Source organism: Heloderma suspectum, chromosome 3 (genome assembly GCF_057233095.1).
Source record: "Heloderma suspectum isolate Gila_16-S chromosome 3, 16-S_ref, whole genome shotgun sequence".
NCBI lineage: Eukaryota > Metazoa > Chordata > Lepidosauria > Squamata > Helodermatidae > Heloderma > Heloderma suspectum.
In genome coordinates this window covers 176,220,147-176,243,125 of record NC_139460.1, presented here as the reverse complement: position 1 = coordinate 176,243,125, position 22,979 = coordinate 176,220,147, and the positions used below count along the sequence as shown (strand labels likewise).

The 22,979-nt window shown below is 44.3% G+C and overlaps 1 protein-coding gene across 1 annotated transcript; it reads left to right on the top strand.

Moving 5' to 3' along the window:
* Nucleotides 1-7,877: 7,877 nt before the first annotated feature.
* On the top strand, nucleotides 7,878-21,266 carry SPON2 (spondin 2). Its single transcript, XM_084841847.1, has 5 exons — nucleotides 7,878-8,100; nucleotides 8,433-8,656; nucleotides 10,629-10,820; nucleotides 16,580-16,760; nucleotides 20,654-21,266. The coding sequence occupies exons 1-5, from the start codon at nucleotides 7,878-7,880 to the stop codon at nucleotides 20,830-20,832; spliced, it is 999 nt and encodes a 332-aa protein (XP_084697973.1). The 3' UTR covers nucleotides 20,833-21,266.
* The last annotated feature ends 1,713 nt before the right edge of the window (nucleotides 21,267-22,979 follow it).

Genomic DNA, 22,979 nt, shown 5'->3' with positions numbered 1-22,979 from the left:
TAAGTACCCCACTCATTACTTCATCAAAGTAGCTGATAATACATATATGTTGCTGCTAGATAGTACATATATTTTGAAATTAATATTCTGCTACTTCCTTTAGGCTACTGCACCCTATGCCCACTTACCTGAGAGTAAGTCCTACTGAACTCAATGACACCTACTTCTGAGCAGACATGTATAGGACTATACAGCTAATGGGACAGAGAAAAGTGAGAGTGTTCTGCATTTAAATCTGTATTCCATGAAAAGCACACAAGCAAAAATAACTGCCAAGTGAGGTGTTAATCTGTTTTAAAGATGTTGGCTCCTGAACAGGATTAGCAGAACAGAAAAGAATGATTCACTTTTTCTATGTTGCAAAATAAGAAGTAGGGCAGCCAAACAGTAATGGGATCTGCTTATTCTATATTTTTGTTAGGAGCCTTTGTTTGTGTGTGTGGAGTGTGGTAATGAAATTTGTTGATGACACCAAGTTATTTGCTTAAAACATTTTTTCTTTGCCTTTCTATAATTGCTCAAGGCCGCTCACACAACATCGGTTAAAACTACGTATAAACTACATACAACACCCAAACTGTAAATATTAAAACCTAAAAGAGCAGTGCATCAGAAAGCAAAGTACATCCCTCCTTTCCTCTAACCAAAGGTCTTCAGAATGAGTAGTCCTTAACAGGGAACCACCAAGAAAGCCCTCACTACTGACCATTAGCTTCCCCAAAAGGAGAAGCCCTGAGAGAGCATGGCTGTGGAGGCACTAAGAGATTAACAGACTCATTTGGGGAGAGATACATTGGTCGAACCTGTGCAAATCTTGAAAGGTAAGAACTGGCACCTTAACTCGAACCGATCTAGATGGACATGATGCTGCCTGCAATTGCCCACCACCAGGCAGGCTGAGGCATTATACTGCAGCTGCAGCTTCTGAACCTTCTTCAAGGTAGAGGCAATGCAGTCTACCTCACGTAGAGTGCATTACAGTAGCTGGTCCTTCTTGAGTTTACACAGTTCATTAAATTACATAGGTGTCAGGATTAGCCACGAGTCGAAAGTGTTTCACTTTCTATGCACAGATATTGAGGGCCAACGTTTCTTTCCAGCAGCAACCCCTCAGACCTCATGGGATGCCATTCTGGAGGGCCCATGACCTTGGAGGTGGCTTCGAAGGCATGACAGGCTGCTGCTGGAAGGGGGAAACTGAAAAGCCCCCATGCAATACCACCCACAGGACTTTGGATTCTGGTTCTTCTCTCCTAGGGATCAGAGAATCACCTTAAATAACCACCTTCTGGAATTGCTGGCAAAAAGGAGGCATTGTTAAGAAGAGGATGATTGAGAAGCTAATGTAGACCAAACTGGATGACCTCATGGACTGAAATAAAATAAATGGAATGAAATGCAATGGCACAAACTGTAAGGTCATGTATTTGGGGATTAATAACAGGCATCTTGTTGCTGGTGGAAGACTCATCAGCTGGAAAGAGATGGTTGACCCCATAATGACTCATCGATCTGATGTAAATGACAAATTCAGTTCTTGGTTATATTAAGTGGAATATTTCTATCAGGGAAAGGTCTGTATTAATAACATAAGGCCCTGTTCTTATCCAAAGCACTTTTATCATGAGAGTTTGTTAAAGGTATTATTTTCCAAGGCTCATAAAAAAGGTAGCCATGTTGGTACTGTCAGATTTCACCCAGGTGAAATTTGGAGCATTTGCTATAATTGGCAAAAGCAGATCCCTTGTATTCTGAGGCCCAAACTATATGTGACACTCAGTCATATGTAGTTTTAATTGCACATTTTTATACTAAATGCAGTCATGAAAGCTGCAATCTGGACTAGAAGTAAGTGCAAGGTGAGGGGCTCCATTCTCTTTGTTTCTGCTAACCCCCCCCCCCCAGCTGCTTTTCCACCCATCCCCAGAAAGAAAAAGATAATGGGTCCCATAACAGATTTGTAAAAAACCAATAGCATTAAAAACATTTTACAGTGAAATAATGACCACAGAAAACCAGGCAAAGATTGAAAAATTGACTTCTGCCTGTCCTGCCTGGCAAATGCTGCCTGGTGAGGAGGAAGCAAATGTCCCAAGCCAGCCAGACCAATGGTTTTCTGGCCAGCTGGCAATCCTAATTTTAAAGGGTCTCATGTAGCAGAGCTGGGAAAGCCCTCTGCTTGAAGCACTGCCAGACGGAGTAGACAATACTCTGAGTGAGATGGTGGGCCTCTGGTCTGAATCAGTAGAAGGTGGCTGTATGTGTCTCCTCTCCACATAATACTTTGAGGAGGGGCAAGAAGGTATTCAAGGCTCTAGGTGTATCCAGTGTCAGCCCTACTTAAAACAGATCCACTGAAATGAATGGGACTTAGACTGGACTAACATTGGAGACAACCCACTGAAGCCCACCCCAACTATTGGGATTCTTATCCCACTACCCCTCTGGTTTCTGAGTTTTCAGGCATTATCCACACAATTTCAAGAATATTTTCATAAATATTTTCCTAAAAGCTAGAATAATATTCTTCTTTTTAATGAAAGTTGAGGTGCTTAGCTGAATTCTTCACTCAGTACCACATTCCATGTTTTCAGCATTCTCGTGTAATCATCACAGACATACAGGCTTGCCTGCCTGTTAGTTTCTAAAAAAAATGTTCCAGCTCCCCTACAGGCACTCCAGCAAACTAAGAATAAGTAATGAGTGAACTACTCTCAGCTAGATTTAGAATTGGGCTTGGTTAATATTAGTTATTACAAAAAGGAGAGAATGGGTGGGCAACTTGTGACCCTCCAGATGTTTTGGCCTACAACTCCCACATGATCCCTCATCATTGGCTGTGCTGGCTAGAGCTGATGGGAGCTGCAGGCCAACACATCTGGAGGGCCACAATTTGCCCACCCCCTTTTTAGTCCAGTTTTGACACTCTGTTGTACCCCCAGTTATATTACAATGGAACCTTCCTCATATGGCCTGTGAGCCGTCCAAGCTCCTTTATATGTCCCCAGGCCCTGGCAGAAGCAGTGCCTTTCTGTGAAGCTAAGGGCGCAATCCTAACTAGATATGCAGCCGCCTCCAACCACAGAGGCGACCACCTATCCAAAGCAAGGCAGGAGAGGCATAGGGGGATGGGTCCCTCCGCGCCTCTCCTGCCTCGCTATTTTTCGCTAGACAGCCGTTTCCGACTCTCTAGCGGTGGTGGGGGAGGGACTGGGAGAGGAAGCTGCTGTACAACACATAGGATGTGTCGTACGTGCAACTCCACTCTCCCAGCTCCAGAACACCCCCCAGGCCCACCCCTTTTCAGTCAGTCTGCACTCCTCTTGTGAACACAGAGGATGGGGCTTCTCCACGCCGCCTCCAAGGCAGCGTGAATGAGAGGGGCAGTTGGTTTTTCGGGAACCGATCTCGGAGCACGGGCTCCGAGGTCGGTTCCCAGAAATGAGCATATCCTATGGCCCGCTAGACAGTGTCTAGCAGGCCATAGGATTGCTCTCTAAAGGAAGTGATCTTCATATAGGGGTGTACAAACCCCGCTTACCAGTCTGCTCCAGGGTCCGCTGGAGGGAGGAGGCGATCCATCCCTCCCCCTGGAATCCTCCCTGGCCAGTTCCGCTCCGCAGCGAGTCCATGGAGCTGCCGGCCGGGCCTGTCCACAGCCAGACTTCCGTCCGCTGCTGGGCTGCGGATGCAAATGGCATCCAGCGTAGCAGACACCATTTGCGTCCTTGCCCTTTGTTGTGATTGGTTACATAAATATTTATGTAGCCTATCATGGCTAAGGGCAGGGATGCAAATGGCGTCCACTACACCGGATGCATTTTGCATCCGCAGCCTGGCAGCAGACGGCTACGGACCGAAGAGGACGGACCCAGACCAGCCAGCGCCAGGTAGAGTCTGTCCCAACCTTAGTTCGCCGGGTGGCAGGGAGGAGCAGTCCTTTCTGCCATGGACTCCGGACTTCTTTAGAATCCAGACTCATTGGAGTTTGTGGCAGATTTCTCCGCCATCCCTACCTTCATATCGTTGTAAGGAGATTATAGTAGATCATATCACAACATACACATAAATGGCCTAGACAACTTTAGCATATAAGCAAGATATTCAAGAGCTGAAGTTGTCTTAGATGTTCAGTAAACAAACAGGAATAACTTAATTATTGCACAGTGGAAACCAAATATTCTCTGAACCTAGTCTGGTTTCTTAAGCAAAATGTTGTGCTTTTCTAGAAAATGTATTGCAGGAAAGGTTCATACTTCTCAGTGATCAATGGCAAAACTCAAGAGGCTATAAAATAATTCACTTTCTGGAACATCACCACTGTCAAGCTTTTGTTGCAAGTGAAATCTTGGAGATCATATAAAACACACATACACATACACAGAATTACGTAATTCTGAGGTTGTGCAGAAACATGCCCATTTAATGGGACATATTCTGAACAGGTGCTTTTGTGCCCTTGGGCAGTGAAATCAGGAGTCTATGTTAGACAATTCCTCGGGTGCTGGATTGGAAGATGCACTCATTGCAGAGAGAAGCCCATCTGCATAACCTACCTCCAAGAGCTCCTAGGTTGGGGATTCACTGACCTTGCAGAAATTCAAGGTAACAAATTAACAAAGCCAAGGCAGTAAGTGGAAGGTATGCAGAAGAGAACTATGGATTTTATAGGCTTAGTACACATTTGATAGTTTGTGAATTTCTTTTGTTTTAGATTTGATAATGTTTCTGAAAGGAATAAGTAAAGGAGATATATATATATATATATATATATATATATATATATAAATAATCTACACACACACACACACATATAATCCACACACACACACACACACACACACACACATATATATATATATATATATATATATATACAGTCTAGTAAAGTGGTTCCATGCAAGAGGGTTCCAGACAAGGAGCATGAAATTCACAATCTGAGTTCCTTAAATATAGAGTGGGGAGTGCTGCATTTGGCCACAAGATTAGGCCCCGTATAGCTACGTGGAGTTCTTTTTATCCCTGTTTTTCCTCTTTCACTTGGGGGCTTCAATAGGAATATAGAATTTCCCCTTTTTTAAGGGCACATGCCCTTCTGAGTACATTTATAAGGGATGTTACTATGATTTCCCTCAGATACTCCTGTTAGTCATTCTCCTACCACACAGCCCAAGGTTTGACCAGTGGAAGGAATGATCCACAGTGCATCATTGCCATCCTGTGCCATCCATTCTATATCTTAGTTCTTTCCTGGAGTATTCTCCGCTGAGTGAGCCCAGGGTTGGAGGTATTTTCCTTTCTGAACCTGACCTCTCTCAAGCATAGTGAGAACAAAAGGGAAAAGGATTATTGCTGCAGTTGCGCTAAAACAGTGTGCTCATCAGAACTTAAGTTCTCCCATTTCAGTGATGGAGGAAGAGTGGGGGGTGTCGTTTATGAGGGACAGAGGGAGGGGCTAAAGTTGTGGGGATACAGCAGAGGTGGGGTTTGTGGATTTCAATAAGAGCGCCTACCTCCCCACGCCATAATTTGAGCACTATCTAAATGCTTCACCGTTGAGATTGTGCCATAATTTTTCTCAATAAATTATTTTAAGGATCAATGCTGAGAATTTTGTTAGTTCAGACTCCAGTAATTTTTTCATCAGAATCCTTCAGCACGCCACAGGTGAAAAGGGAATGTTCTGCCTTCCCTTGTTGCCAGGTGTTGAGGGGATGTGCCGCTACTCCACATCCAGCCAGGTTGTTCACTGCCATGGCTGAGGAGCCAGCAGCTACCTCGTGGACAGCCTGCTAAGAGTGGGGGGAGCGCTGAGGGCACTTTTCCCAGGGGCCCCTCAAACCTAGAGCTGGCCTTCGAATCATCTCCTGATGTGATCAATGTACAACAAATGGATAAATTGCTTTCTGGATTGCAGAAACCTCAGAATATGCTCTAAATCAGGGGTGAGCAGAAAATAGGTCTCCAGATGTTCTGGACTTCAACTCTCAGCATTCCTGACATCGGCCATGCTAGCAGGGGCTTGCGGGAGTTGAAGTCCAAAACCTCCAGAGATCTACTTTCTGCCCACCACTGCTCTAAATATCACAATACCAGGAGAGCAAATAAATTTTAGTCTGATGTTTGTTTAATACATGGTGTAGAAAGCATCAAGACAAAGTGTTATGTTAGTAACAGTTGAAGAATGTTTGGAGGGACAAGATGTAATACAACTGCAAAATATTTCTGCTAAGGGTCTTGAGATGCCATATGTTTTGCTCTCTTGACCTTGTTCTCCTCCCTCTCCCCAATTTCCTTCAGCCTCAAAGGACGTATGGGTGGGAAGGGGTTTGCCTTAATGAAATGGCACTATCAGCAATGAACGAATGCAGTATGTCGTCCCCCCATGGATTTTTAATGGAGCTAGATTATAGTCAATAGTAAAAGGGATATTCTGTGTATAATTTACATTTTCTGTTAAGATTTTAATCCAAACCTAAGTCACCTAACAACAATGACAACAATAAAACCCCAGAGGAGTGTCCCAAAGGTACCTTTTCAATCGAACAACATCATCCTGTATCCCTTCATAAGACAGCATACAGTAATTGAAATGTATACATACCATTGTTTTCCTGAAACCATCTTTGCAGTTATTTCAAAAGCTATATTTTTCTTTAGGCATTTTCAGCTCTTACTTTGTAGCTCAGAAATGTGCGTATGAGCGCATTAGACGAGGAGTGCTTTCAGTAAATACTTGGAAGAGCCATCTGTCTGACAATAAAACTTAGGAAAATATGCTTCTCATATAAAACTCTTCCATGAGAAAGGTTTTGTGTTGGAAACAGTTCATCCTTAGCTTAGGGGCATGAAAGCAAGGAAAGAAAAATGTACAGTCAACAGAAACCTTGAAGTGATTGCAGTAACGTAAGTTCTTAAAAATCATCCTTTGTCTAGTCAGCATTACAATTTTAGTCTTTTTAAAATACACAGCTGGTGTACAACTAATTCTCGAACTGTGAAAACATTTCAAGCAAGCACAAGATGCATTCAGCTAGGCTAGAGAGTCTAAAGGTTGCAACCATGGTTGGACCAAAGGGACCTTCTTCAAGCATAAATAGCAGGATTCCTGCTCTCCTCTCTTGCAGAACTGCCCAGCTGCAAGCAAAAGCAAGTGCTCTTAACTTATCAGGGCTCCAGAGGAAACACTAGTAAGTGTGAAATATTTCTATGTATTACTAATGTACTATACAACTATTGGAGCTGAAATTTTTAAATATGTTCAATTCTTAAAGTACAAAATCTTTTAGAAATATTAAAAGTTACTATTTAAAACAGTAATCTGGTAGCTGCTAATAGTTTACCATTATATTATTTTGATACCTTATAAATGTTTTTTTTCCTAATTCCTGTAAGATGAAATATGGCAGCTAGGTAATGAATTAAATTAGTAATGTACTAAATTGACATTCAGTGTTATGACACGAAGTAGATTTTAAACTCATATTGGAAAGGAAGTATGTCTCAGGGCAAAATAACAATGTAATGTAATATTTTAAGACATAAATATACCATTCATTAAAACATTTACTAACACAATTAAGCCAAAATGTGATCGTAATAAGATTAACAACAATATCAGAAATGGATCACCAAAAACAAATGATCAGAAACATGTTTTCTTTTCCAACCAGAAACATTTGTATGAGGTACTGTTACAATTTTAAATTGTGCTGTATGGAAACTTATATGAAAGTCTTATCATCATGTTCTTAAATGCAACAACAGTTTTTGGCAGTGTATATTCTCTTTGCTCGGAACTTAACTTATATTAACATTTGATTGTGTAACCTATAAGAGACTAATGTGGCTGTGTGTTTTTTCCTATGGGCAAGGAAATGGAAAACTCGATACTTGTTTCCAGCTCTGTTAAAATTATCCCAGCACTACTTTTAACTGTCCTGAGCTGTGTCACTTCTTTGCCTCTTGATGACAATTCAGTTTGCACAGCAGAAGAACTTGCAACATACAGCATTGTTTTCACAGGGAAATGGAGCCAGGTAGCTTTCCCTAAGCAGTACCCACTGTATAGGCCTCCAGCACAATGGTCGTCAGTTCTAGGTAAGTGAAACCTATGCAGTTTAAAGGCAACTCCATTCTCTAAAAGCACTCTCCTCTGTCTTTTATTCCTTAGAATTAAGTTACATCTTAATTCATGTAAGAGAGAGAAAACATGTAGTATCTATCGGCACAGCAGACAAAATCTGGGGCTGTTTTTTCAGCCAGCTTCTGTGACTGTTTTCAATTGACAGCAGCTGAAGTAAACAGCATACCTAACATTTTTAAACACAGATTTTCCTACTTCAGAAAAAAGGGAAAGAAACTACGTATATTAAGTTATTAAGCAAATCCAAACCAGATTTTTACATACTGCACTGTCTTCCCTTTAATAGGCGTGGCCCATAATTCTGACTACAACATGTGGAAAACAAATGAGTATGCCAGTAACGGTATGCGTGACTTTTCTGAAAGAGGTGAACCATGGGCATTAATGAAGGAAGTAGAAGCAGCTGGAGAAAAAATCCAAAGTGTTCATGGAATCTTCTCTGCTCCCGCCATTTCCACTGGCACCGGGCAAACCTCCACAGACTTCGAAGTGCATTCAAGGCACACACTGGTAAGTAAGAAATTTCTCACTCGTCTCTTCCTTATGAGAGCAGATGCAATTCTAAAGGATTAAGGATTAAAGCTACCTTCATCCATTACTTAGAACAAATGCATTGTTCAATCAATTCAATTTGCATAAGTTTGCATATGACCAAAATAACACTTTTTGAAGAAACAAACGTACTTGAATTTTGGGTGGAGGATGTATGTATTGCAGCAGGTGCACCTTGGAAGAGGCATTTCCTTCTGTTTAACTGCAGTGGAAATGCCTCTTCTAAGATAGTACCTGCCACCTGAAGTTTTTAGTACATTAAAAATATTGCTGTTCAAGAAAGGTGTTGCCTGATTATTTGGGGATGCCTCTTTAGTTGAGTTAATTGAGCAGTCCACCTGATTAATCCATTTAAGGCTGCCACTGTAGAAATAATGTATGCATGATTGCAAGCATCTCATAGAGGCCACCTTTCACGTATCTTTATTTATTTTTATTATTTATTATTAAATTTATTAATTGCCCATCTGGCTGGTCACCCAGCCACTCTGGGCGATGTACAGCATACAATAAAACAGTTTAAAACAATAAAATTCTACAATAAAAACATTTTCTAAAATACCCTAACCCACCCCAAATGCCTGCCTGAACAACCACGTTTTTAATGCATGACAGAAGCTCATTAAAGAGGGGGCATGACAGAGTTCCCTAGGGAGGGAGTTCCACAGAGTGGGGGCCACCACAGAAAAGGCCCTTGTCCCCTCCAGTCTAGCTGTCCTGGCTGATGGGACAGAGAGAAGGCCATCCGAGGCTGATCTTGTTAAGCGGCCTGTCTGGTGCTGCTGGAGGCGCTCCTTAAGATAGGCTGGGCCAGAACCATATAGGGTTTTAAAGGTCAAAACCAACACCTTGAATTTGGCCTGGAAAACAACTGGTAAGCAGTGCAACTCCTTCAGTACTGGAGTGATGTGATCTCGCCGGCGGCTGCCTTTAATCAGGTGAGCCGCCGCGTTCTGTACCAGCTGCAGCTTCCAAACCATCTTCAACGGTAACCCCACGTAGAGCGCATTACAGTAGTCTAAACGAGAGGAGACCAGGGCATGTACTACCGATGGGAGCAGATGGTCGGGAAGAAGGGTCGCAGCCGCCATATCAGATGGAGTTGATACAGCGCTGTTCGGCTCACAGCTGACACCTGAGCCTCCATGGACAGCTGGGAGTCCAAAATGACCCCTTCCTAAGAAGAAATGACCCCATCTTACTAAGAGGCTATCAAGTTTAGGGCACAATCCTAGGGGGATAGTCATTCGCTCCCGAACTTGGAGGCAACTGACTATCCAATGCAGGGTGGGCGGAGTGCAGAGGGAATCTTCTCCTCCATGCTCCAGCCGCCCTGCATTTGCAGCTAGATGGCCAATTTTGACTGTCTAGTTAGGATGCCTCAGAGCAGGGGGAGGAGGCCAGACAGCACATAGGAAGTGCTGTAACAGCATTTCCACCATCCCCTCCCTGCCCCCAGGAATGCCCCATTTTTGTATTTTTGGCCACTCCACACTGCTCTTATGAGCGCAGAGCCAGGGACAAACAGCGCCGCCCAGGAGGCGGCAGAGGAGGGGTCAGGGAGTCGGGTTTCTGGGAACCAATCTCAGAGCACTGGCTCCAAGCTCAGTTCCCAGAAACCAAAAAATCCTATGGCCGTCTAGACACTGTCTAATGGCCATAAGATTGCGCCCTTAAAGTATAATATAGTGTAGGTTTCAAATTGTATTTTTATTATCGTAAACTGCTTTGAACGGCTTAGGAAAGTGGTATATGCATAGTTTAATATAAGAATAAATTAAAGTAGATTATTTTCTGACCAAGAAATTTGTAGTATTCCCAGCTCATTGATTCACAGGCTTATTTACATCAGCTTTTATGGTACAATAATCTAATCAGGGAGAACCATACATAATCAGCATTTTGAAGGAAGACTTTTTTGAATTGCTAGGTGTCCATTGCAGTACGAATTGTGCCCAGCCCTGACTGGTTTGTGGGCATTGACAGTTTAAATCTGTGTGAAAAAGATCACTGGAAACAGCAAGTAACGTTGGAGCTTTTTCCATATGATGCTGGAACTGACAGTGGTTTCACATTTTCTTCACCCAACTTTGCTACTATCCCACAGGATACTGTCACAGAGGTGAGTTTCTCTAGTTCACTGACTGGTCAAACACTCAGTTTCATTTAAAAAAAATATTCTCATTATTTTCTATTATAGACATGACTGTGATTAATGCAAAGTGCTGCAGGTTGGTGAGCTAAGAGTTCATCCTTACTCGTACACAGTGGGCTGGCTCAGACATGGCCATAACTATGAGAACAAGCTTAATCACCCCCTAGGCTCATGTTCTTCTCTCTCTCCTCTTCTGGCTTGGCCATAAGGAGATTTGAAGCTTTTGCTTCTGTTTTTGATTAACTACAGTTTGCAGTGCCATCTGAACCTGGACAAACTGTGGCTGATCTTAACTATTGTTAGTGGAAACAAGCCAACCAAACCTTAGGCCTGGTTTGCACAACATTGTGCAGCTCATCGTGTGTTATTTAACCCATGATCAGCCACTTTACATATGCAAAGTCTGGTCGGAGGTTGTTATGTTGTGTGAACTCAGTGAGTGTGGGTTATCTGAGGGTTAAACAACCCATGCCTGTTCTAGGGTTATGTAAGGGTTGTTTAGCTCTCACATAACTAACGCTCACCAGGTTCTCATGACACCCCAAGTGGGGCTTGGATATGCAAAATGGTGCCCGCACGCACCCCCGAAACCACTTGAACTTTTGAGCAAACCCAGCCAGGAATCCTTTGTTTACCACCACAGGGAATCTATAAAGAAGCAAAGAGGCCAGAAAGGCTTCTTAGACTGCAATCCTTACCCACTTACTTAGGATTAAGTCCCATTAAACTCAGCGGAGCTTACTTTTGAGTAGTCATCTAGAACTGTACTGATAAAAAACACAATGGGATGGGATCATTTATGCACGCCAAAATCTTTTACTTAAACAAGTAAAATTCATGACGAATAAAGATTACCTACTCCACAAACCAGCTGCAGGAATAAATTAATTTCTATCTAAAGTAATTATTCTGGAAGGCAGAGATGCAATATAATAAATTCTCCCACCAATTAAAGTTCATTTAATTTCTAAAGTAATCAGCCAACTTGGATGCATTTTCATTAAGCCGATTAACCCCAGTCATGATCTAGGCATACAGACCCCCATACACACACAGCCAGAGACAGAATTCTTTTTTGAAACCCCACCCCACCCCACACACATAGCATAGCTACCCCCTATCCCATATAATTCATTTCCCCCATATAATTCTTTTTTCTTCTCCCACCAAGCGAGTCCATTTAATTTTTAAAGTAATCACTTAGCTAACTTGGATACATGCATTTTAATCAAAATCCCAGCCATGATCTAGGCATACAGACCCACCCACCCACCCCCTCAGCCAGATATATGGAATTATTTACCAACCCCCCCCCCATAGCCTAGCACACAGCAAAACATCCCCTACCTCCCTGTCCCCTGAATCCACTCCCCCTAAAAAATCCAGTTGAGATGAAGATGACGTACCATATTGTTGTGCCTAGCAGGCTGGCTCCTGAGTCCTTGTTGTTGGGTCTGGTTTTCTAAGAAAGGGACACACACTCTACATGAGAAAGGCAGAGCAGAGGTGATTAGGTCTAAGGAGAATGATGGAAAATAGTAATGGGGAGCTGTGGTGATTTGTTGGGAGGCCTATGGGGGTTGCAGGTAGGGATGTTAGAGAAATCCGCCATGGATTCAAATGAGGCCAGATTCTTTGGAATCCGGCCTCAGGAATCTGCAGCGGATCGGCCCCATTTACTCCTCTCCTGGAGGATTCCACGTGGGACGGTACAGCTGTTTGTTGCACTGGGAGCCCTTCACCTCCTCGCCAATCGCCATTAAAAAAAAAAAAAGCGATTGGCCAGATGTCCCCATAGACTTATATGCAAAATAGAGCTGTGAATCTTGCGTATAAGTCTATGTGTCTATAGGTTTATACGCAAGATTCACAGCTCTATTTTGCATTAGGGATGTTAGAGAATTCCGCCACGGACTCCAATGAGGCTGGATTCTAAAGAATCTGGCCCCTCGGAGTCCATGGCAGAACAGACCACCCACCTCCACCACCCCACGAAGTTTCCCTGGAACGGATCCTACCTGCCTCCAGCCTGGTCCGGTCCGTCCACTGCCGTCCCCTGCCATCCTGCGGACGCTATTTACGTCCCTTCTCTTTGCTGTGATAGGCTACGTAAATCTTTACGTAGCCTATCACAGCAAAGAGCAGGGACGCAAATGGCGTCCGCTATGCCATTTGCGTCCCTGCTCTTTGCCGTGATAGGCTACGGCAAAAGGCAAGGACGCAAATGGTGTCCGCTATGCCGGATGCCATTTGCGTGGCAGCGGCTGGAAGTCCGGCTGCGGACAGGCCCGGCCGGCGGCTCCATGGACTTGCCGCGGAGTGGAGCTGGCCAGGGAGGATTCTGGGGGGAGGGAAGGATCACCTTCCCCCCGTGGACCCCCCCAGTGGACTGGTGAGTGGCTTTCATACACCCCTATTTTGCATATAAGTATGGGGGCATCCTGCCCAAGTTCAAATGGTTTATGCCGGTACACACTCTTTACATCAGGGGTAGGCAACCTTTTCGGGCCCATCGGCACATTTGTAATTTCTTCCAGACCTGTGGGCGAATTTGTCATTTTGGCCCGTGGGCAGTTATTTGGGGGATTCTCACTTTTCTTGCCCCTCTCACCTGGATTCCTACTTTTCTCCTCCCCCCGGTTGCCTGGATTCCCACTTTTCTTGCCCGCCTCCTTCGTTCTCCCCCATCCCCTGCTTCTGCTGCCTACTACCACTTTCCATTTCACTTTCAATCCCATCTGGAATTGTTTTTCACCCTGCTCACACCTTCCCCAGCCCTAATTCCCTCTGCCCCAATCCCCCCTAGGCACTGCCAAAGCCCTAAGGGGGAAGCAAGGACCAGCAGATTTGAACCTGATCTGCTGACTTCCTACTTCCTCATTAGGGCTTCAGCAGTGCAGAGGAGAGGTGGAGGGGGGCGTGAAAGAGAATCTTGGTTGGTGCGACATTGCTGACCCCTCCTTTACATGAATAGACATGTATGGCTTCAACATTTCTTCCATAACATTTTTGCCTCTTTCAATATTTTTCACTTATGCTGAGACCCTTCAACATTCAAAATACAACATTTCCTCTCTAATGCACTCCTCCTTTTTAGGGTGACCTGGGTACACTTGTAAAGACCATTAATCCAGAATAATACTCTTACCTGCCTCCATATTTACAAACTGATCCTGCCTGATACAGCCTCCTCTATGCCAGTCATCTCATTCTTGGCTTTTTAAACTGGGTGATCATGAGTTCCAATACCAGTGTAAGGAATCTCATTTCCTCTTGTCATACACACACACAGAGCATATTGGGCCTCCTTCCACCACCATCCTCCTTGGAAATACCACAGATCTTCATTCACTTATGAAACACAAAACAGACTGAGAAGTGGAGAAAGGGTGTGCACATGTATGTGAACAGAAGGCCTTTATCTCCCTCCCACCTAGTGGATTGGTACGAGATGCTGTTGTTAACCTGGAGGGTGTCTCCATGACAACAGAAGGAGAAATGAATGGTGGCTTACCCCAATTTTTCAAGGAGCCAGCTTTGGTCCACTCAGGGCTCCGCAAGCAAGTGCACTGCACCAGTATAAGTCACTTCACAGAACATACTTCTCGGTGGTGGTGGAGGGTTTGAGTGAATGTCATCTGACTGGCAGGGGTTGCTCAACCAATAAGAAAGTCTTCCCCCCCATCCATGCTCTCCCCCCCTTCACCCTTCGATAAAATTACTCTCCTTCTCTCTCCCCACCCCCGCATTACTTATTCCTTTAAAGCAGCAATCATTACAGGAAGGAACACAGTGTTCTCTCTGCCTTGAACCTGCCAAAGCTGTAAGAAATCTCTCTCCCCCCCACACACATTTCTTAGTCCCTTACTTCCTTAAAGCAACAAAGAACATAGGAACACAGTGTTCTCCCTGCCATGTTGCGATCAATCAAAGCTTCAAAGCTTTGACATTAAGGCTCCTAAATGCATTATTTCAGTTCGTGGGATCTCAGCAACTTCAGGAGTGCACATTTCAGCAACAAGCCTCATTGACCACAAGGGCAGTTACTTCTGGGTAGACACACATATGTTTGTGTTGGGAAAGACAGGGAGGGGAAACAAATGGATAGGAAACAAGCCCCCTTTCTAACCCAATGTTGCACAGGATCGGATTATCGAAGGTGGAAGTAGTTACTTCTGAATGGCAATAAACCAAACAACAGAGAATTGCAGCATTTAGCGCTTTACAGCCTGTAGGGAATTAGTGCTTTAAAATGTGCGATTTGGATTCATGGGATCTCAGTAACTTTAGGAGCGCATATTTTGGGAACAAGCCTCATTGACCACAATAGGAGCTACTTCTGAGGAGACACACACATATGTTTGTGCTGGGAAAGACAGGGAGGAGAAACAAAGGGATGAGGAACCAGCCCCCTTTCTAACCCGATCGTGCGCAGGATTGAGTACTTTACAGCCTTTAGGGAATTAGTGCTTTAAAATGTGCTATTTCAATTGAGGGGGATCTCTGTAAATACTGGTGTACACATTCAGGGGACAAGACTCACTGACCACGATGGGAGTTAATTCTGAGTAGACACTAATTGGTTTGTGATGGGAAACACAGAGGTAGGAAACACCCCTTGACCGGGGTCACGGTGAAAGGCACACCCCTGGGCAGGGCTAGCATACCCCAGGTCAATGCAGGGGTTGGGGCACACAGCAACTATACCAGGGAGAGCCCAACTTAAGGAAAAGAACTGGACTTTAAGCAGTCTCAGGAAATCCAGCTTTTCTGTGATAAGCTCTGGCTGCTGGATGGCCACGACATCATGTACCTCCAAATGCAGCCAGCTCAGAGTAAATCACTGGTGGAGACACCGCCCTGTAAAGCCATATGCGGCTTAGGACCAGGGTATATCAGGGACTGCCTGCTTCCGTATGAACATGCCAGATATTAAGATTATAATGCCCTAAGCAGGGGTGGGCAACCTCTTTTACCCCAAATGACAAATTCAATGTTGGAACAGCTGTTGGGGGGCTCATTCAGTGGTGGGTGGGCCAAAGACAAAGGTATACCAGGATATCATAGCTTAAAGTTCTTACTGCCAGTAAGTACGCTTTAAGAGAGGCATTTCAAGCTTTTAGAATGGGGGTGGGGGTGGGACTGCAGAAAAGCCAGGAAACACAAAACGATCAGTATTTGAGGGAAAGGGGGTGAGGCCAAGGGAAGAGGATGTGGCCCTCTGGGGAACTCCTGCGGGCTGTATTGGAACCCCAGGCCTGAAAAACCCAGCAAAATCCTTTTTATTCTCCCAGATCTTTAAAATGTATTTTTAGCTGCTGCTTGCTTTATTTTTAATATGTGTAATGCTGCATTTAAAATAATCTTCTCTATTTTTAGCGGCTTAGTTATTTATCTCTTTTAAATGCTGAATGTTTGTTCCTGCTTTTACAATAATGCTTTAAATGTGTTTTATTGTTGGTTTTATCAATTCATAAATTAAACCAATAAAATCATAAAAGTTCCCCACCCCTACCCAAAGGGTGTTTTTTTTTTTAACTCCAAAGTAGAGGACTAAGCACCCTGAGTGACTGTTGGGGAGAAAGAACAAAAATCTAGAGGGAAGGGGGAATGAAACGCAGAGGCTAGAAACCTGAACAGGAGCACTCCACACTGCAACATTTTTGTTGTAGGTTCCACTTGTGATATACTAAATGAATATCCTTTGTGTGTGTTTTAATTAATAGATCACTTGTTCCTCTCCAAGTCACCCAGCAAATTCATTTTATTATCCCAAGCTTAAAAAATTGCCACCTATTGCTCGAGTAACCATGGTAAAACTTAAAAGAAGCAAACTGGGTTTCCCTCTTCCACAACCACAACACAATGTGACAGCAATAGATAATGAAATAGATGATTCTGTCTCAGGTGAGTGCTTTGTGCTTTACCATTCTTATAAACTTACAGTGTCATGCTTTTTGGTGCATGCATGAATTTGTAATTGCATCAACTCTTTTCTTAAACCAAGATTTGTTTGTTGCTAGAATGTTCTAGTTTTTCTAAAAGAAAATTCATACCATTAACAGAATTAATACTGCACACTAAGGTATTGAAATCATTTTACATATATTATCTCAGGAATCAGCACAAGCTAATAATAATCATACATTCATCGCTTGTCCATAGTTCAAAGAACTTTCTGGGCACACAATACATTCCATGGCTGTTTAACTCTGGGGGAAGGGACTTATGACAACCCTAGAATGTAGCCCACTGTTGTTTTATTTGATAGTCCTTCAAATAACTTGGTCCCAAACCGTTTAAGGCTTTAAAGGTTGAAACCAGCACTTTGAATTGGGCTCAGAAATGCACGGGTAACCAGTGCAGCAGGCGCAGTATAGGTGTTATGTGATCAAATCGGCTCGCCCTCACCAATAGTCGGGCGGTCACATTCTGCGCAAGCTGGAGTTTCTGAACCGTCGTCAAAGGCAGCCCCACACATAGTGCATTACAGTAGTCCAGCTTGGACGTGACTAGTGCGTGGATAACTGAGGCAAGGTCCATCCTCTTCAGATACAGCCACAGTTGGCATACCAGCCTAAGCTGGTAAAAAGCACTTCTGGACACAGCAGCCACCTGGGCTTCCCCAATTAGCTCAGAGTCCAGGAGGACTTCCAGACTGCACACTTGGTCTTTCAGGGGGAATGCAACCCCATCTAAGACCAGTTGTAAACGTCCATCTGAAGTAGTTGGTTTCCCAGCCCACAGACAGACAGACAACTCCGTCTTGTCTGGATTAAGATTCAGCTTGTTCACCTTCCTCCATCCCAAAACAGCCTCCAGACACTGGTTCAAGAGTTCCACAGCCTCCCTGGGATGTGCAGATGGAAACAAGAGGTAGAGCTGAGTATCACCCGCTTACTGATGATATTTCAGCCCAAACCTCCTGATGACTTCCCCAGCGGTTTCATGTAGATGTTAAAAAGCATGGGGTACAAGATAGAACCTTGCGGCACCCCACAGGGTAATGGCCATGGGGTGGAACTGAAGTCCCCCAGCACCACCTTCTGAGACCGCTCTTCCAGAAAGGACCGGAACCACTTTAAAACTGTTCCTCCCAAGCCCAATCCAGATAAACGATCCAGAAGGATACCATGGTCAATGATACTGAAAGCTGCTGAGAGGTCCAGAAGAACCAACAGGGTTGCACTCTCCCCATCCATTCCCCGGCGTAAGTCATCAACCAGGGTGACTAAGGCTGTTTCCGTCGCATAACCAGGCCTGAAACCTGATTGGAATGGATCTAAATAATCAGTTTCATTCAGAACGGCTTGGAGTTGTGAGTAGGGATGTGCGAAAGTCACTTACCTTTTTGAAGGGGTGATTCACGGTGGGGGGGAGGTGCTCTGCACCTCCCTCCGAAATCCTAACGTGGCTGGCTCCACTCCGCGGCAACTCTGCAGAGCCGCTGGCCAGGTGCATTCGCAGGCTTGCGGAACCTGCGGACGCAAATGGCGGCAGCTATGGTGGCCGCCATTTGCGTTCCTGTTTTTATGCCATGATAGGCCATGTAAATATTTACGCAAATGGCATCCCTGCGTTAGCCGTGATAGGCTATGTAAATATTTACGTAGCCTATCACAGCAAAAAAAGGGAAAGCAAATGGCGGCCGCCGTAGCTGCTGCCATTTGCTCCCCTGTTTTTTTGCCGTGATAGGCTATGTAAATATTTACATAGCCTATCACAGCAAAATACAGGGTTGGAAATGGCGTCCCTGAGTTAGCCGTGATAGGCTACCTAAGTATTCACGTAGCCTATCACGGCTATAATGAAGAAGCGAATGGGGGCCGCAGACGCGGCCGCCATTCGCAAAGCAGCGTGAACAGCAGCAGCTAAGTGCTCCATGTCGTGCGCCTTTCGCGGGGCGGGGGGGCGGGGTTTCGTTCCGCCATAGATTTCGGGGGGGCCGAATGCACTGGCATTCGGCCTCATCGAGATCCATGGCGGAATTCTCTGACATCCCTATAAAGGGCAAGTAGTAGGTCTCAGTCCTCCAAGCAGTTTGCCCACATCCTCAGGTTGCACAAGCCAAAAGGTATCCATAACATGACTGGATGACATGTACCAGCCCCATCCATATCAGACTCTGTCAAAACAATGGCATCCAAGTCAGCATGAATACGAGCTATTTTATCTGCAAAGTGTCTGGCAAATTGTTCACAGCAGGCCTTTGAGGGTTCAGGTTCTTGTGTTCTAAGGCCTACGCCCAAGAGGCCTTTAACCACACGAAAGAGCTCTGCTGGATGACACTGGGCAGATGCAATGGTGGCGGAAAAGTAGGATTTCTTCGCTGCCATCACCACCACAGAATAAGATCACAAGTGGATTCTTACCTGTGTTCAATCATATTCGTTCCGAATCTTCTTCCATTTGCGCTCTAATCATTGACACAGTCGTTTCATCACCTTCAGCTCCTCAGAATACCAAGGAGGTGACACAGTTCTATGACTAGGTTGAGGATGTTTGGGAACAATCATATCGATAGCCTGGGTCATCCCCTCATTCCAAGCAGTGACCAGGACCTCGGCAGGACCGCCGGCTAAGCCTGCAGGAAAATCCCCAAGAGACCTCAGAAATCCATCCAGATTCATCAGTCTTCAGGGACAGACCATCAAATTTGGTCCCCCCACCCCTGCCTGAAGGTCAAAACTGATCAGATAATGATCTGTCCATGCCAAAGGAGTCACTACTGGCTCCCCCACCTGCAGATCATTTTCTCCCAATCCAGCACAGAAAACCAGGCCCAAAGTGTGTCCTGCCACATATGTTGGACAAGATATTATTTGAGACAGGCCCATGGTTCAAACGGCGGTCATGAAATCCTGAGCTGCTCCTGACTAAATAGCCTCAGCATGAATATTAAAGTCCCCGAAGAGCATAAGCTTTGGCGTCCTCAACATCACACTCGAGACCACCTCAGTCAGCTCAGGCAGGGAGACTGCTGGGCAGCATGGTGGGCGGTACACCAGCAGAATCTCTATCCGGTTTCGGGTGCCCAACACCAGGTACAGACACGCAAAACTGGCTGACTGTTGGATAGGGCATCTGACCAGGGGGATAGAATCCTGATAGACCAAGGCCAACCCCATCTCCCCGCCCCTCTAGTCGAGCTTGGTGCTGCACAAGAAATCCTGGCGGACACATTTGGGAAAATTGACTCCTCCCTGTTCATCCAACCAGGTTTCATTAACACAAGCCAGGCTGGCATGTTCTTCAGCGATAAGCTCAGAAATGATACTACCTTTTTGAGTAGCCAACTTGGCATTCATCAGCAGCGCCTTCAGGCTATTGGGGACTGCAGGCAAGCCACCAGAATTACTGAGGTTGGAAGGGGGTAGAGCACACAGGTGTCTCAATTGCCTTCCCCTCTCCCAATGTCATTGCCTCCCACCAACGTAACACCCTCTGTCCAGCACTACATCTACAGTGGCTGCAACTTCCTCCACTGGTAAACACATTTCAGGCCCACTGAAACCACATTCCAGGTTATGGTTAGCTGATGGCGCTCTCCCGTATTACAGATTGACACACTGGAGGAGGTGTGAGATCCACCCCCCAGGAGTAGATCTTCCTGCTGCCGTTTTTGCTGTTGTACATGCGCCTTCCAAGGTGGAGGGGGGATTCTGCTGTGCACTCCTGCATGCGTCTCCAAGTGTGACGCTAAATAACACAATTGACTGTATCAAAACAAATCTATACCTTGATTTGCATAAGCAAAGCAAATATGCGTTTATATTTCTGTCAAATGCTTCCGTACGCAGAAACTCCACTGGACTGTGAGACATCCATTTGGTCTTCTTGGGGCCTTTGTAGAGGCACGTGTGGACATTTAGGAATGAAAAGAAGAACTCGATATGTACGTCTTCAACCTGCCAATAATGGAGCTCCTTGCCCAAACCTGAATGAAGAAACAGAATGTGAACCAGATAATTGTGTCTGAAGTGGTTCTATTGGACAATTATTTAGATAATTTAAACATAGAATTTACTTAGCTAATATTGTCTCTGCCTGTTAATATTCTTTATAGATCAGGATAGTTGTAATATTTTTTGAAAAGTTTTACACGGTTGGATAGCTAGATATGCTTGTTTCTGCAAGGAACAACACAACAGTCATTCATTGCGAACTCCTGCAGTACCCCCTAGTGGCAGAAAATTTAACAGGCTTGTAGTGTAGTTATCAGACATCTATATTTGTAAAAAAGTAAGCACCCCTATTCTTACAGAATTAGAATGTATAGTTTTGAAAAGTATTTATATCTACTGTGGTTTTCTTAATTATTTTTCTTAGAATTTATGGGCATTTATGGTGTGTTCTTTGCAAAAAACAAAAACCAGACAGTACAGATTTGTGGTATGGCTGTGAATAAAATGCAAAAGATACTCTTTAGGGTAATCCACATTGAGCACAAGAGACCTGTCTTTCTCAACAGAAAGAAGAAAATGCCCTAGTATAAAATAACATGGCCACTCTTCACCACTACCCTACTTCTGTGTGAGGAGAGACAAAGGCTTCTTTCTCATGTAACACCAACCCATAATTTAGTTGTTCATATCCAAGCCTCAGGTTTGCATGCTCCCCCTTCCCTCATCCAGTTCCCTCTTTTACTTCTTTGTTTGCACAAACCATAGTTTGCCTTTAGATTAGAATTGGGAACCATGGACAGTATCCAACTGTGTGATTCCATCAGCACAAATGGTGCGCTAGCGGAAAATAGGTTCTGAACTACACACAAGAGAAGAATCCAACTGAAGTTATGTTTGTGCAAGTGAGGTTGCACAAGCGGCTGTGCATTCTGCTTGTGCAACCCATTGCACATTCTGCTTGTGCAGCCTGCTGTGCAACCCATTATGCAATTATTATTAATTATTATTAATATAATTATTATTAATTGCATTATTGCACAACCGGTTGCACAAGCGTAATGGGCAACCACTTGCACAATGGAAAGATTCAGTGGACCTCCGCTAGCGCTATTTGAATTTGCAGAATGACACCATTGAATACTGTCCCATGACAGCTCAGGTGTAACATCAAAGTATGGTTTCTGCAAAAAAGGAAACTATGAAGGAATCAGAGTGTGCAAAGCCATCTAAGGTAGTGGCTATTGCCACATCTTGTGGTAGTAAGCTCCATAAATTAATTACCTGCTATGCAAAGAAGTACAACTTTTGGTCTGTCCTGAATCTTCTCTTCAACAGTTTTACTGGATGACCCTAGGTTTTAGTATTATGAGGAAAACTTCTCCCTATTCACTTTCTCAACATTATGCTTGACCTTATAACCCTATGTCATATCCTTGCCTTTTTTTCTAAACCAAAAAGCTCCAAATGTTGGAGCCTTTCCTCATAGGGAAAATATTCCAGCCCCTTGTTATCTTTGGCAGAGGGGCCATAGCTCAGCAGTAGAGCGCATGTTTTGCATGCAGAAGGTACCATCTTCAGTCCCATCTTCAGTTAAAAGGGTCAAGTAGAAGATAATGTCACAGACCTACCTGAGACCCCAGAGAGCTGGTCCCAATCAGAGTAGACAATACTGTGCAAGATGAACAAATAGTTTCACTGGGTATAAGGCAACTTCCTATGTTCCTAGATAAACATCCTGTACCCCCAGTTCTTGTTTGCTTGAAGCAGAGTGATATATTATGACTTGAGAAGCTTTCAAAATTCTCCTCATCCAAATATTGGGATTTTAAATTACCTGGCATTGTTTCTGAGGTGGAACTGGTGTACTGGTAATCTTCCATTATTCTGCTGCGCATGCAGCTTTCACTCAGCACAAAAAGAATAATGATGCAAATATATAACTACATCAAGATAGCCTTTTCTGCAGTGTTTTATCAATGTGCACATGCACATGAGGGGGAAAGGATGCAAATGAACTGAAGATACTGAAACTTGTGGCAAACTGTGCATGTTCTAATTCTGGGGTTAATTTGAGAAATTCTCATGACTTAAACTGGAGTTCAGGAGGAGTCTTCCAACCCTCCGGAGCAGATTTGGCAGGCATGCAACTGGGGGCGGGGGAGTCTATTTATTACATTTATATTGAACCTTTTTTCCTCTTGGAAGGAACCCAAGGCCTCCT